General features: G+C 36.1%; 1 protein-coding gene across 3 annotated transcripts in view; it reads left to right on the forward strand.

The window, feature by feature from the left end:
• MIB1 (MIB E3 ubiquitin protein ligase 1) overlaps window positions 1-14,469 on the forward strand; it is a 71,604-nt gene that overhangs the window by 15,034 nt on the left and 42,101 nt on the right. For all 3 annotated transcript variants that reach the window (XM_053958763.1, XM_053958756.1, XM_053958772.1), the window contains exons 5-10: window positions 6,780-6,846; window positions 7,640-7,844; window positions 9,284-9,467; window positions 9,758-9,902; window positions 11,060-11,193; window positions 12,174-12,281. In XM_053958763.1, the coding sequence (XP_053814738.1) occupies window positions 6,780-6,846; window positions 7,640-7,844; window positions 9,284-9,467; window positions 9,758-9,902; window positions 11,060-11,193; window positions 12,174-12,281 (843 nt within the window). The remainder of the gene's footprint in view (window positions 1-6,779; window positions 6,847-7,639; window positions 7,845-9,283; window positions 9,468-9,757; window positions 9,903-11,059; window positions 11,194-12,173; window positions 12,282-14,469) is intronic.

The following is a 14,469-nucleotide window of genomic DNA, read 5'->3' on the forward strand; positions in this document are numbered from 1 at the left end:
AAGGTGTTGAATTAAATCACGACCTTAATTTGCTTTAGCGCTAAATTTTTCTGTTTCCTTTTGAAGTTTCTCCAGCAACTTCTTCAGCTTTAGAGAGAAAATGGGTCAGACTCTAGCCTAAGTGCCTTCTGTTGCTGGGTTTTCTTATCCTAATGTGGGTCAAGGAAAGGTTACTTTGATTATCAGCTGCTTAAAACATCTTAATTAGCATTTTCTCTGCATGATTTTTGTTTGATTCTGCAGGGGAAAACCATGTTAATTTAACATTAAAGTGTCATCTTGTCAGATAGTAATAAAATGTTAAACAATGACCAGTTACTTTTTTGAATGTAAACTATTTGACCTTATAGCCTTACTTAATTACAGTTTATTTTTATATTTAAAATGAAAGTAAATACCACTTTTGCGGGAAATACATATTTTAGTGTTACATTTAAAAAGAGTAAACAAATTTAGTTCAGGTCAGCTTTTCTGATGCATTAAGATCCTAGGGGTAAAATATGAGTCAGTATTAAATTATGTGCTTCATGCTGTCCCCCAGTTCTAAAGAAAATTCTTTATATACTGGCAAAAATGAATGTATGTTGTATTTTGTAGTATAACATTAAATCAATGTTTGGAGTCTTCTCTCTTGTGATACATGGAAAAAGTAATGGTTACAAAAGCTAGATAGAATGAGATACAGATCATCTGAGATTTTTTTTTTGGGTTTTTTTTGTGGTTGTTATGACTTCAGTTGCTATGTTAACATTTTTGGACTGCATAGTAAAAGTGCTGTGGAATCATTGAAGATTCCTTCTCGTCGAAAAAAGTACATTTGAGATGCGATAAGTTATATTATGCTTTGAAATATTATTCCCTTAATAAAGAAAAATATTATTTTTAAATCAACTACATTGTGTTTCCAAACTTCAGCCACCTTTGAAAGTAATAAATATTTTTAGAAAACTCCATTAAGTACTTCAGCTGTAAATTTGAAGGGGTGATGGTGACCCTTCACATAAGTTTTTGGTCAATTAAAAAAAAAAAAGCCTGTTAAACTGTGTGTGAGACTATGTATATAGATGTTTTTAGGATAATTGAGAAAAAAATATGTACATGTGGATGTTCAGAAAGGATAATTGGAGGCTGTGTAAGTAGTACTTACATGATTGTAATCCATTCCTACACTAATTTTATCTTCAGTGTTTTCAAAATATGCAATTTTCACTTCAGACAGAATGGATTCTTGGATATCTATGAGTCATTTGAATGAAGTTAATTTTATAACTGATTAATAATTTTTTAAGTGTACAATTCATTATTGTTGTTTACTACTATTTACCTGCTGTTATGTAAAGCTGAGGCTGTCAGAAAGTTCACGTAAAGTTGGGGTAAACTTGTTTTGGTACTTGGAAATTGGTTTAAAAGGTCCAGAGAATGTGGAATCAACAATACTCAAGAGTGTGTAGCCCTGTAAATACAGCTGGGAAGAGACCCTGACTTGCAAATGGGTAACACTTGACTCATGCTAATGGAGCTGATTAAAGAAACACAGCTCATTATTGTAAGTCAGTGTTCTTGTTTGATAGCTGATAGGCTGCATCTGGTCCTCAAAATCAATCTATCTGGCCTGCCAGCTTTGGAGAGATGAGGTTTGGCTGGTGGGGCAGCAGGTGCTGACTGAAAACATGCATTTATTTCTGGTCAGATACTTGGAGGTTTTATTTGTGTTTGCTGTGCTTACATATGAAGTGGCTGAGAAGTGCATCTTGCCTCTGGTTTTTGTTTTTTTTTTTTTCTGTGTATGTGGTTTTTGGTGGGTTTTTTTTGGTTTTTTTGTGGGGGTTTTTTTTGGGTTTTTTTTTTTTTTTTTGTGAAGTCTGTGAGTTTCTGTTGCCACAGGCCACAAATTCCTGAATTGAAATATGTGTTTATGATGTTGTTAGGTCAGATAAAATGTTTGCTACATCCTTAGTAAGAATGACCTACTGTTGGCTTATATGGTTCGTTATGCTACTCACATTTCTTACCTATATGTATGCAGAGTCCTGAGCCAAACTGAGCTGTTAACCAAATAACCCCCTTTGGGCATTTTTTCGTTTCTAAAAATGTGTGAACGTATCCTTTTGCAATAAAGAGAGGTCATATGGAATTAAAAAGTTAATGGGAAGATTGTGATTTTGTTTTTGGGACTTGTGTCTGGATTTTATTTTTTCATACCCTGTGAGCTGAGGATATAAAGCTGGTGACTTCCCTTGGTTTTCAGTGGAAAATAGTTCCATCTACAGGAGTGTCCTAAATGAATTTCATCATTTAGGAATCTGTTTCTTTCAGAATTTAATTTCTCTGTACCACTTGCCTTTTTTTGCTGCAATTAGCCTCTCCTAGTTTCTTATTTTGGAGGATTGTGCTTTCATCTGCATAGCCTCTGAAAGGAGTATGTGTAGTTATCATCCCTTATTGTCGCAGTGATATGTAGCCATCTGTGTTGGTGTACTTTTTTCCACAAATTCCAAATAGTGAGTGCATAAGGGAAGTTGAGATTGCTTGCCCTCTAGGTGATTGATAATTAATGTCTGTTCATCAACTTTTATTTGGATTACCCATGAAGTTATTATTTGAAATTGTTCTAGAAGATTTTAAGAATTTCTTGTTACCACTTATTTTTTTTAAATAAAAGCAAGGTAAATATCTTGGTATACTAGGCATTGTATGTGAGTGTTATAAAATATACACTTTCCACTGTAGTTAAAACTGTCAGATCTGTAATGTCAGTCAAATCTTCAGTTCTCTGGTCATTTATCTTGTGCATTTTGTTTTGTTTCTTTTTGATGTAGTCACAATTCTGCTGTAGTCCCAACCAAGTAAAGTTTTTCATCTTTCTGTGTTGTGAAGAAAAATACTTCCATTAAGCATAAATGTATTTACTGATAATTTTCCAATTTTATTTATAGTATTAACTGACAAGGAAAACTATCTTCCTTTAATAAAAAAAAAAAAGTTACATATGCAAAGCTTTAAGTGCCTATAATAAATAGTAAGGTTACAAACCATTCACTCAGGATTTGCCTGAGGTCCGATTTCCTCTGTAAGAAACTGTTATTATTGTTTCTGTGCCTCACACCTCTTTGTCATTTCAGTCACTTTCTCTACCATAGTCTACCTTCTCCATTTATTGCTTCACTTTTCCCAGCTACTTGAAACTGAGAAGGATTTGATTTCATGAAATTTGAAACATGGCATTTCTTATAAACTTTTAGTTAAAATGTATGGATTTATCCAGTCTCTTGTTGCCTTAATCTGGTGACAAAGCAGCATGCACTGAACTTTTTCCATTTGCCTCCACAGGCCTGATTTCCTTCCCAACAGGTGTTGTGAGTTTAAAGACTTAAAGTGACCTTTATGTGTGTATTCAGTGCTACCTTGAGCAGCTGCAGCTATGGCACTTTTCCTGCCGGTGTATCTGTAAGATCAGTACTAATTTCTCCCCTGATATTTGCTGCTGATGTTAGATGCTGCATCAGTGCATCTGGATCAAACATTCCTCTTTTTCTCAGCAGCAGAGCTAGTTTTCTTATCAAGTCTGTAGATCCTCCCTCCCTGGTATTGATGGATGGCATTTCATATTGATTGGAATAACTTAATAGTTATTTCTGTAGTCAGCTGCTCCTTCAGCTTTGTTTTCCTCCTCAAGGTCGGGGATAATGGTGCTTTTACACCATCTGGCAGCACTGCTGACTTTGCTCTACATTTTCTCATTCTCTGAAGTTTTATGAAAGATGAAATTGCTTCTGTTTATTTCCATTGGTATAATTGGATGGTATGTCAAAGTTCATTTACTGTATTTCCTATTTGACTGAGCAAGTCATGATCTCTATGTAATACAATCACATATTGCTGGAATGCAGATTTTTAGGAAGTTAAAGTGTGGGTGCTAGAAGACCAAAGTTCTCCATTGTAGGCAAAGACCATTTGCCATTACGTAAAGCCTATACAACAACCATTATTACCCATGGCTCATGTGCATCAGCTGTTACTACTGACCTGCAAGTTGTGCTGTGCAATGTCTGATTTGCATACTTTTCGTTGAGTTCTCATTGATTGCCTGCTTAACTGGGCTTTCTATCTCTAATTGTACACAAAGTCTACAAGATCTATAGCTTTTTTTTCTGTTTCTTGAAAGAATTCTGCTTGGGGTTTATCAAACAATTTCTCCATCAAGTCATTGTAGAAAAACTGATTTATTTATCTCCACCAAGTATTTACATTATACCCAGCCTCACAGCTGTCAATTCTTTTTCTGGTGGTGTCACTGTGAGTCTAAAACTTGTATTCTAATATCCCTTGTTTTGGTACTTTCCCTTTTACACTGGCACATCTCATCTCTAAATAATCTGCTATTTTGATTGATTTTGAAGTTTCAGAGTAACTCATAACTTTTAGAAATCCCAGTGGGGTTCTCTGAAGTGCAAAGCCTGGTGCATCCAGGCTCCATCCATGTGTGGTTTTTCTCCATGTGCACTAGGGGGGCCTCTTGCCATGCAGTCCTCAGAGTAGTGTGACCGGGAGCTTACCAGCATCCCTGATTTTTTACTTAAATTACTTGAGCAGGAGACAGCTTATTTTACTTTTCTGAGAAATATAGCAGCCGAGTGTTAGAAGGAAAATTGTAGTTGCTTACCCAGCTTTTGTGTCGCTGAAATACAACTAACTGCAGTTTTTTGTCTTAAAACGCCAGAATCTTGTTTGGCTTTGGTTATATTTTAAGGCATTTGCAGGCCTTTATCATGTTGATAGTTCTTTTCTTAGTAGTGCTGTTTGCCTTGTTGCCAAAGGCACTCTGCTTATATACAGTATATAAGTGTATTTTGTGCTACCTTAATATCTGTCAATGTCTTATCATTGTGTGTTTTGGGTCCTCCATTATTTTGTTGAAGGCTTCTGGGAAAGAAGAAAAAAAAAAAAGACATGTTCCCTTGCTTTTCTGCTATAGTTAGATCAGACTCTTGTTTCATTCTTTAGCAATATAACATTGACTACATCATGTAAGAGAAAGGAAGACAGTTGTGAAGCTGGAGTTGGACACCAATCTACCACTTAGTCTTTCAACCAAGCTTATTATACTCCAGAAATAAACTGTTTGCAGATCACAGTGCAGGCAGGGTAAAATACAAGTGCAGGTTTGTGAGTTTCGGGGTTTTTTTCTATAAAATTCAGGATACCATAACAGACTTCGTAGTAATGTCAGCTGCAAAATAGTAATTAGCCTTTTAATGAACATTTTGTTTCTTCTGCTAGGTTTTAGCCATCAGTCTGCTCAGTGCATTGACACTTCCTGTAACACAAGCAATCTTTCACTCTGATTTTGCCTGGCAGGGAGGAGTGCCTTTGGACTCTCCTGGGCTCTCCTTAGTGTTCTGAAGAATGTGACAGCAGCTCTTGCATGTGCACCCCTCCTTGTCTCCTTCGCAGACAGCTGGTTGTTGCCTGACACGGAGGGCTTGTATTCAGTGGGTGAGACGCAGTGCTCCCGGGCCCATTCAATCTCCCTCGTTCCGGGGAGTGAATGAGTTTGCCATCTGGGACAGTCCGCACAGCCCCTTTGTCTGCGGCCGAGCTAAACCCAGCACCTGCCCACCGGGTGGCAGCATCCTGTCGCAGGCCTGCTGCTGCTGTGCTGAGCAAGCTCTTTCTCTGCTTTCTCAGGGGATTTGAAGAGAGGCTAAAATCTTATTGTTTTCCTCTGGCTGTCTTTATCATTTTTGCAAAGTGACGGTACATTCTTCGTAGATCAGAACATACACTGAATTTTGTATTGTTTCTACTTGCCTGTTGCCAAGGGTGGTATTATGCTCATCAGAGCCTTGATGATTTGGAAGAGTGCAGAGTTTTCATTTTAATCCTTTTGCAGGAAGACAGTCTGTCAGTAAATCTTGGGCAGGGGTAAAAGAATAAAGAATTGTTCAAAGTACTTGTTTAGTTGTGGTTAATTATATCATTACCACCACCTGTCCCCTACTTCCTCCCCCATGCCATAGAATATTCTGACACATTTTTCAGTTTCTGATCTCCTTCTCAACTTATTTTGCACACAAAAATGCCCTTTGTTTAGCGAGAATTGTTTCATAAGGAACAATGGCAGATGATAGCTATTTGGAATTAAGCATTGCACATAAAGGAGAGTTATAGAAAATCCTCTGGCTTTATGAATAGGAGTTGGTTACCACACTTGAAGTTTCTCTTTCATAATATGAAACAGTTTTATGAAGGATGAGCTTTAAAGCTTTTCTCTTTATAAAGAACATGTTTAGCTCAGTAGTATTTTGTAGGCTTTTTTGAAGTAATACCCTTCTGCATATTCTTAATTGAAAAGTTTTCATTTCATGGAATCTGAGTGACAAGTTTTCTTCCAAGTTAAACGTGGATCTGTCAAAAAATGTGGGGAAGAGTGGGCAGCACTGGCAGGCATTAAATGATGTTTCCTTGCTTGTGTTAACAGAATTTTTTTTTAAAGGAAAAATAACTTAATAGAACAATACAAAGGTGCTTTGTGTTAATTCCTGTCTTGAAAATAAAAATTTATCATCCTTTATAGCCTCTTATATTTATAAAGGTTATTAAAGTCTTGAGAATGTCAAGGCTGAATGATTGGAAAGTATTTGAGATTATCTGCATCACGGACATGTTTTTTGTATGCAAAATTTTCAGCCTTTCTTAATTAAATATTTCAGTTCTGGTTTCACTGACCTGGAGACTCGGTCACTGAGGACTAAAGTTTTCTCAATCTCTTTCTGTAGTCTGACCTGAAATGTGTTCAAGATGCAAAAGGAGGCTCTTTCTACAGAGACCATTGTCCTGTGTTAGGTAAGCTGAAGTAAATTCATGTTGATTTGTATTAATTATACTCACTCTGGATTTCCCTTTCCTTTTTAAATGTCATCCAAAAGGACTGTCTTTACTAGTGAAATGTAAATAGCAACATTTCTATCTGCTAATGATAAATTGTCATGCTTTTCTAAATTGTATTTGACATCAGTGTACCAAGGGGATGGCAAGGGACCTTTTAAGTGTTCATTAAGGTAGAAATTGTGTTGTGTGTCCTGTGCAGTGTATTTCTAAAAAGCCAAACATAGCTGTTCATTCTTACAGAACTGGCTTAAATATTAAGAGATATAATAAGTCTAACTCCTTGCACAAAATCACTGTTGTTTGATTGACACCAGAGCTTTTATGTATCCAGATGTCTAACACCATATGATAGCTTTTAAGATCCCAGTTAGAGCCTATAGTGGAACTTGTCACAATTATTTAACATTTACCAGAGTCACTGCTATTTCCCTTGAAAACTCAACAAGAAACACACAGTTCTGTTGCCAGAGGTTCCAAAGTTTTTTTTACCTGTTAGCCCCTATGGTTTCAGAGACATTGGTGTGGAGTCACCATCCCTGGAAGTGTTGAGAACATGTTGATAGGGTACTTGGAACAGAGTTCAGTGTGAACGTGGTGGTAGTGCTTGGTTGGTCATTGGACTTGAAAATCTCAAAGGTCTTTTCCAACCTTAACAATTCTATGGCTCTCAGAAATTAACTTCCGTTCTTTAAATTGCTTGGAAAATAAGTATGGTGATGTAAACTTTTTTTTTCTTACTCCCTTTCAGGTGAACAAAATGGTAACAGAAACCCTGGTGGCCTGCAAATAGGTGACCTTGTAAACATTGACCTCGACTTGGAAATTGTGCAGTCTTTGCAGCATGGTCATGGAGGATGGACTGATGGCATGTTTGAAACTTTAACAACAACTGGAACAGTTTGTGGCATTGATGAGGACCATGACATTGTAGTACAATATCCAAGTGGCAACAGGTTTATTCTATATCCTTCATCATTGCTTCTCACAAACTTCCCTTGCCTTCAGTGCTTGTGATTGATTACTTGGTGCCAGAAGCTTTCTCTTCTCCTTTTGTGTCTGTTAAGATTTCCTTCTAGATGTGTAATGAGGACTTAACTTAGAGGATGCTTTAGCAGGAAAAGGAATTTTGCTGCCTTGCTCATTTGTGAAAATTTGACTCCAAAAGAAGAAATGACATTCTAGACGATCTTATTGGCAAAATGCAGTGTTTTAAGCAGTAACTTCCTTTTTAATTATAAACTATGTATCCCATGGTTTCAAGAGGCAAGGTAATAGCAGTTCATTTTGGGTTTTCAGGAAAATTGTTTAAGAGGACAGGTGACAAATTTCAGGGGGGGATCTTTTCTAAACTAGAGTTACTTTTATTCAAAGGAATTATTATTTTATTATTCAAAGGAATGTTAGTTTATGTAAATACAGACCAAGAATAGGAGGTACTGGGGAGGCCAAAACCACTCCCTCCAAGCAGTTCAGGTTTGAATTTTGCTTATCTGCATCCATGTTAACACAACTCAAACCCAGCAGTACAGCAGGGTTTGAATCTAATATGACCACATGGTTTTCTGTTCTCTTGCTCTCAAGTATTTGGCTTATCTTAAAAAAGTAGCAGGTGAATGGAATATCATTTCAGTTGTATATGGAGTTTGACCTGTTCAGTTTGTCCAGAAAGAATTAACAGTGTACTGTTCATTCAGGATATCCCTCAAGATATTGTTTGCTAATACTGCAAAGCAATGCAGAACAAAGCTGTTTTCCCAGCTAAACGGATGCAAGTGGCTTTTCTTCTGGCAGTCATGTCAGCAGAGTCAGTGACAGGAGCTGCTCTGTCTTTTGGTCTCCTTCCTGACTAAATAGCTAAATGCCTCTAAATCAGTAAAATTTAAACTACCAATAGGATAGTTTGACTGAAAATTAAGGTATATCTGGGACATCCATTTAATTGAAAAATATTGTTATAGCTTAATGTTGCATCTTTTGACCTGGGAGGAAGGGCCAAAATTCTGTCTTCTTCCTGTGGTGTTTCCTGACAGCTCAATCCTTGTGAGACAACTTGGATCTGCTGCTTTTTAGCCAGTTATTTCCTATCCCTGGAAAAATAAAGCAACCATTTAGCTGCTTTCAGGACCTTTACATTGCTGTCAGCTTGCTTCCCCTTAGGCAGGATATTTCTTAATTGCCTTTACAAATGTATATCTCTGAAGATTTTCCTTGAAATTAATCAATGAACCACAATTAATGAATTAATGAGGCAAGTTTATGGACAAAAAATGGATAACAGCAAATATAGTATCCATAGTATCCAGTCGCAGAAAGTTTGTAGGCATACAAGCAGAAACTTACCCAAAAGATAATTTTTAAACATATATTTTGCTTTAAATGATTCATTGTTTAGGTGGACATTTAATCCAGCTGTTCTCACCAAGGCCAACGTTGTCCGAAGTGGAGATGCTGCTCAAGGTGCAGAAGGAGGTACCTCTCAATTCCAAGTTGGTGACCTTGTTCAAGTATGTTACGACCTGGAGCGAATCAAGCTTCTCCAGAGAGGTCACGGAGAGTGGGCCGAGGCAATGCTTCCAGTGAGTAGCTGTGTGTTTGCATTCATAGAATGGTCAAGCTTGTACAGTATTTCTAGTTATTATTGGTAATGTACCTGGAGGCTGCAGCAGTCTAAAAGGGATTAAGTTTTCGTCAAACGCAGTGTAATACTTGCTCAGGTGCAGCAATCTGCTTACCTAATGAAACCTATGTAAAGATAGTAGTGATTATGGTGTTAAACAATAGACTTAATAAAATTTATGTAATATTAAAACCAAAATATTTAGAAATCGGAATGTTTTATTTGCATTTGATGTTTTCTTTAATTCAGACTTTAGGTAAAGTTGGTCGGGTTCAGCAGATCTATTCGGACAGTGACTTAAAGGTAGAGGTTTGTGGGACATCTTGGACCTATAATCCAGCAGCTGTCTCAAAGGTGGCATCAGCAGGATCTGCTATAAGTAATGCATCTGGTGGTAAGTTTGAAGAATAACTAGTAATATTGCCATATGTATGACAAGTAATTGTGTTAATTTAAAAATTGTTATTAGGTATTAATACATTGTTTGTATGCAAGGTTAATAATAGCCTTGGAGTTTGTGTAATTGAAGTTTTATGTGAGAAAGATAGGAAAAAAGCTTGCAGTCAATATGGAGATGTTGTTAGATTGATCAGGTTTGTCACACAGTACTGTTTGGTCACAGTACAGGTGTGTCTTTGGAGGTCCACTCTAAAGAGTTCAAAATGGTTGGAATGGACATCAGATTGAAATAGGGACTGAGGCATGCAGAGAGTGTCACTGGCAGTAACAAGCAGCCTCCTTGTTTAATAGGTGGTTTAAGATAGCAGGCACAGGCAAGGGATTTGTTGCAGGTGGTTATTTATTATAACTCAGGATATTTATTTCTTTAAAATTTCTGTCTTAAAATTTAGTCGGACATCCTGTGACTAATTACAGTGGGATTTTTTGGTGTCTGTGTAATGACACTTCAGTTTTGTTGAACACTCTGTCATTCATATAATAACAAGGCAGAAAGACTGTCCAGCGTGTTTTGTGTTCTGTTGGCACTTTTCAATTGAAACTAGAATTTTTCCTTTTTTTAGTCACAGCTAGTTATTCTTTCCTCTTCACATACTTGCTTTAATGCCAAGAAAACTTTCTACATAGTTTTTTAGATTTTTTTCCCTAAGGAGGCATAGATGCAGTGAGTTTTCTCAATAAAGAACCAAGTACAGTGGCCACAAAACTATCTAGAAGAGTAATACAACTTAGTGTTTCAAATCACAGAAGATAGGCTATACCTAATGTTAGAAAGTAAGCAATAGCAATACATAAGTTCATGTTTTTACCTTGTCCTGCCCTTTCGTATTTTGCAGAACAAAAGCTATTTGAGCTATTTGTGGTTCAACCAGCTTTGTTCTGAAGTGTCTAATGTGGTAGTCTCCACTGTCTAAAGGGTGCTAGGGTGCAGCTCTTATTTCAAACTCAGTCATTTTACAGCTGCTATTTTATGGTAGTTTGTCTATTACTATGTACATGGCCTTAGAGACAAAACAAATGTTGCTGGGTTTTTTTTCTGTTCTTGTGTAATTAGAATTGTAATCTTAGTTGTCCTTTGGTTAACAATTACAGAGAGATTGTCCCAGCTATTGAAAAAATTATTTGAAACCCAAGAATCTGGAGATCTCAATGAAGAATTGGTTAAAGCTGCTGCCAATGGAGATGTTGCTAAAGTGGAAGACTTGCTAAAGAGGCCAGATGTAGATGTGAGTGTTCTGTTTTGGGGGTATCTCTTTTGGGGGGCCTCTAGTACTAAAGGAAGTGCAGCTGTTCTGAATACTCCTTGCCAGTTGGTAGTGTCTTCTAGAAGTAATACAGCTAATTCCAGTGTCTCTTCTCCCATTTGTTGTCCTATGAAATGTGTGTGGGCTGTGTGAACACAGAGCTGTACATACTTTCTTGCTGGACAGATTTTGTAGTCTTTTGTCTGCTATGAATTAAGATAATTTTCAACTGCTGGCTGCCAGAGTTAGTGCAGAGAACCAAACATTCACAATTACTGAAGGGTCTTCAAATTCTTCTTTTTTCAAGGGGAATAGAGGAAGGAGGGTAGTTTTTTCTGGATGTTTCTGCTGTTGTTATGAGTTTGTTTTATTAACTCACAGAGTAGATAATCTAATCTGTTCTCTGTCACATTTCTTTTACCAACTTGTCTAATACTGAAAAGTCTAAAAGAAAATGCTTAGGAGTTCGTTTAGGGAATGTATTTTAAAGTTACAGTCTTTCTCACTACAGCTGTAGTAATGCTTGCAGATAGGAGTCTGAGCTTCTTTGCTTCTAAGCACTGATTTTTAGCTTAAGATTTTACAAAACATGGGTTTTTGTTCAGACTCTCTCCTGTTGTTGCCATAAATTTGGCAAGGAAGTTACATATAAATCTGAGACTTGTTCTCAAAAATCTTTCCTTTACAGGAATTACTCAAAGATGAATGTTTTTAATTCATGTATCATTAATGTCTTAATGTTTGGTAAAAATGAATTTCTTCCTTTTTGCTTCAGTCTAGCTAATACAGAAATGAAATAGAGAAACCTCAGGTGATATATATATGCTAAGAAGGCATCTTAAAATTATTCATTTGATTCTGTGTTGTGTTTGCTGTTGCTTTAAGTTTTCCACTAGTAAACAGCCTCACAGGTGTGTGTGTGTGTGTGTCTTGAAACTCACCTGCAAGTATTGGCATTCCAGGTGAATGGTCAATGTGCTGGACACACAGCTATGCAAGCTGCAAGCCAGAACGGCCATGTTGACATTTTGAAGTTGCTTCTGAAACAGAATGTGGATGTAGAAGCAGAGGTAACCTAAAAATTTCAAAATATGCTTTGTATGTCCTTAAACTTTGTTACATGCATAACAATTCTACTCAACTTGCCGTCTTTTTAAATGCCAGAGTGATTAACTGCTTTTATTACTGTGATTGTGTACCCAAATTAGACTCCTGCTAATAGTATTATGAAGAAATAATATCTAATTCTTTAACACTTCTTATTAAATGAAATATAACTACTGACATGATAGAGCTATGTAAGCCAGTATGCGATGAAGCCCCCTTCTTTCTTTCCTTTGGTTTCATTTCAACAGTAGAATGCACTGGGAACTCTGCCTGTGGCATTGAGGGGAAAAAGATGTCAGATGCTGCATCTCTAACTTCAGATGCTTGCCATGCTCCTTATATATACAAAGATCAGTTAGGAGAAGTCTTTCAATTCTTAACTAAAACAAGTTTAAGCAGAAAGTAATAGCAGTATCTTTGGGTAGAAACTGCCAGCTCTGTGTCCAGTTTTTTCAGTGTCTTTTTTTTAAACATCACTAAAAACAGAAGGGTGTCTCTTGTTTAGGATTTTTAAAATAATTTTTCATTACTATTATCTATCAGCATAATGTGATATTTGCATTTTGAATTGATTTTTACTCAGTTATTTACACAGAATGCACTGATATTGCAACCATTTCTCATTTTACACAAGGCAAGAGACACAAGAAGGATCTGTCAAATTTGATTTATTAAGAATAAAAACTGAAGACTAGTGGGATGCTGAGAAATTAATTGTGCACCCAGTTGTTGTTTGCATAGCAGAAAAATAACTTCACATGCTGGGGTGTCTAGCATTATATTGTATTTGATATACAGAAGTTACAGAATGTTAAAACATTAATGAGGCAATGTAATTCTTGGAATTAAAATTATTTTATATTTACAGATACACCATTAATTTATAAAGCTTTCATGCTGGCTTAGATTGATGCAATACATACTTGCTGTGGTCTGATTTCTGTGAAATAACTTCATGTTAGAAGTAGTGCTTTCAGTGCACTACAAAGTTAAATACTGTTAAAATTAGCCTAAACTGCTTTTTGTCTGTACTGTGGTTTTCAGAGCTGCCATGTTAATCAAGTAGTGGACTGAAGGGAGTGTTAGAAGCATTAAAGATATAGGTAGAAGCACTACTTAAACAGTTTGAAGGCAATACACCTGGTAATCCGTTAGCACTGGGATTGTGAAGAGTTTCATGTTTGCTCAGGCTTCAGAAGCACCATTAAACTAGCATAAAAAATTGTCAGGTATTTTACTTGACTTTTAAAGCCATCTTCACATAACTGTGTTGCTGAAGTGAATATGGTATTCCCACTTGATTATATAATTGCATTGGTTAGTATAATATTAATAATTTTCATAATATTATTAGATTTGTAGTTACATCTTTCAGACTTAAAAAATGTAAGCTGTTTTTCCATACTTATATATATATATATGTACACATATAATGTTTATAAACTTAATTGTTTATAAAATGCAAATGTTCAGAGCCATCCCATGAAGCAGATAGCAGAAATGTAGTCCATTTACTTCAATGTTCTGGCCTGAGGCATGGAAGCAATGGATAAAAATCCTTACTTTCCTTGCTTTATAGCTAAGTTGGATGTTTTTACACTTACAGTCATTACTTCAGAATATATACGTTCCTGATGACATTTTCTGGGAATATCATCATTGTTGTCTCATGTGTTTTTCTCTGATGTCTACAAGTGGCCTCTGTTTAGTCAGAGAGCAGGTGGTTATAGGCATAGCTTGAAAACCTTGATGTAGATATTGCATAGTAAGAACGTGTAACCTTCTAGGCTGCAGACATTAATGGTTGTCAGTTATTATATTAACAGTATTATACTGTTGACATGTATAGAAATTGTAGTACTTTTAAAATTTAGATTTTTATTTAAATGCAAATGTAAGTCTTAAGGACAGATGATTTACTAGCTGCTAGCTTTTTCTAGATGAATTACTGCTATTGGGTAGGATTTAGTTCCTGAGATGATTTATTTTGATGCTGAGCTAAAAAAAGGCCTACATGATCTTCGACCTCTGCTCATTAAAATAGGAATTCTAGACATTAAGACTTAATAAAATCAGGTTGTTGTGTATGAAAATTGAAATATCGTAAAACTAAAGCATTCAATAATTATATGGGGTTTCAACTATAAATAT

The sequence above is a fragment of the Vidua chalybeata genome, chromosome 1 (genome assembly GCF_026979565.1).
Source record: "Vidua chalybeata isolate OUT-0048 chromosome 1, bVidCha1 merged haplotype, whole genome shotgun sequence".
NCBI classification, from domain to species: domain Eukaryota; kingdom Metazoa; phylum Chordata; class Aves; order Passeriformes; family Viduidae; genus Vidua; species Vidua chalybeata.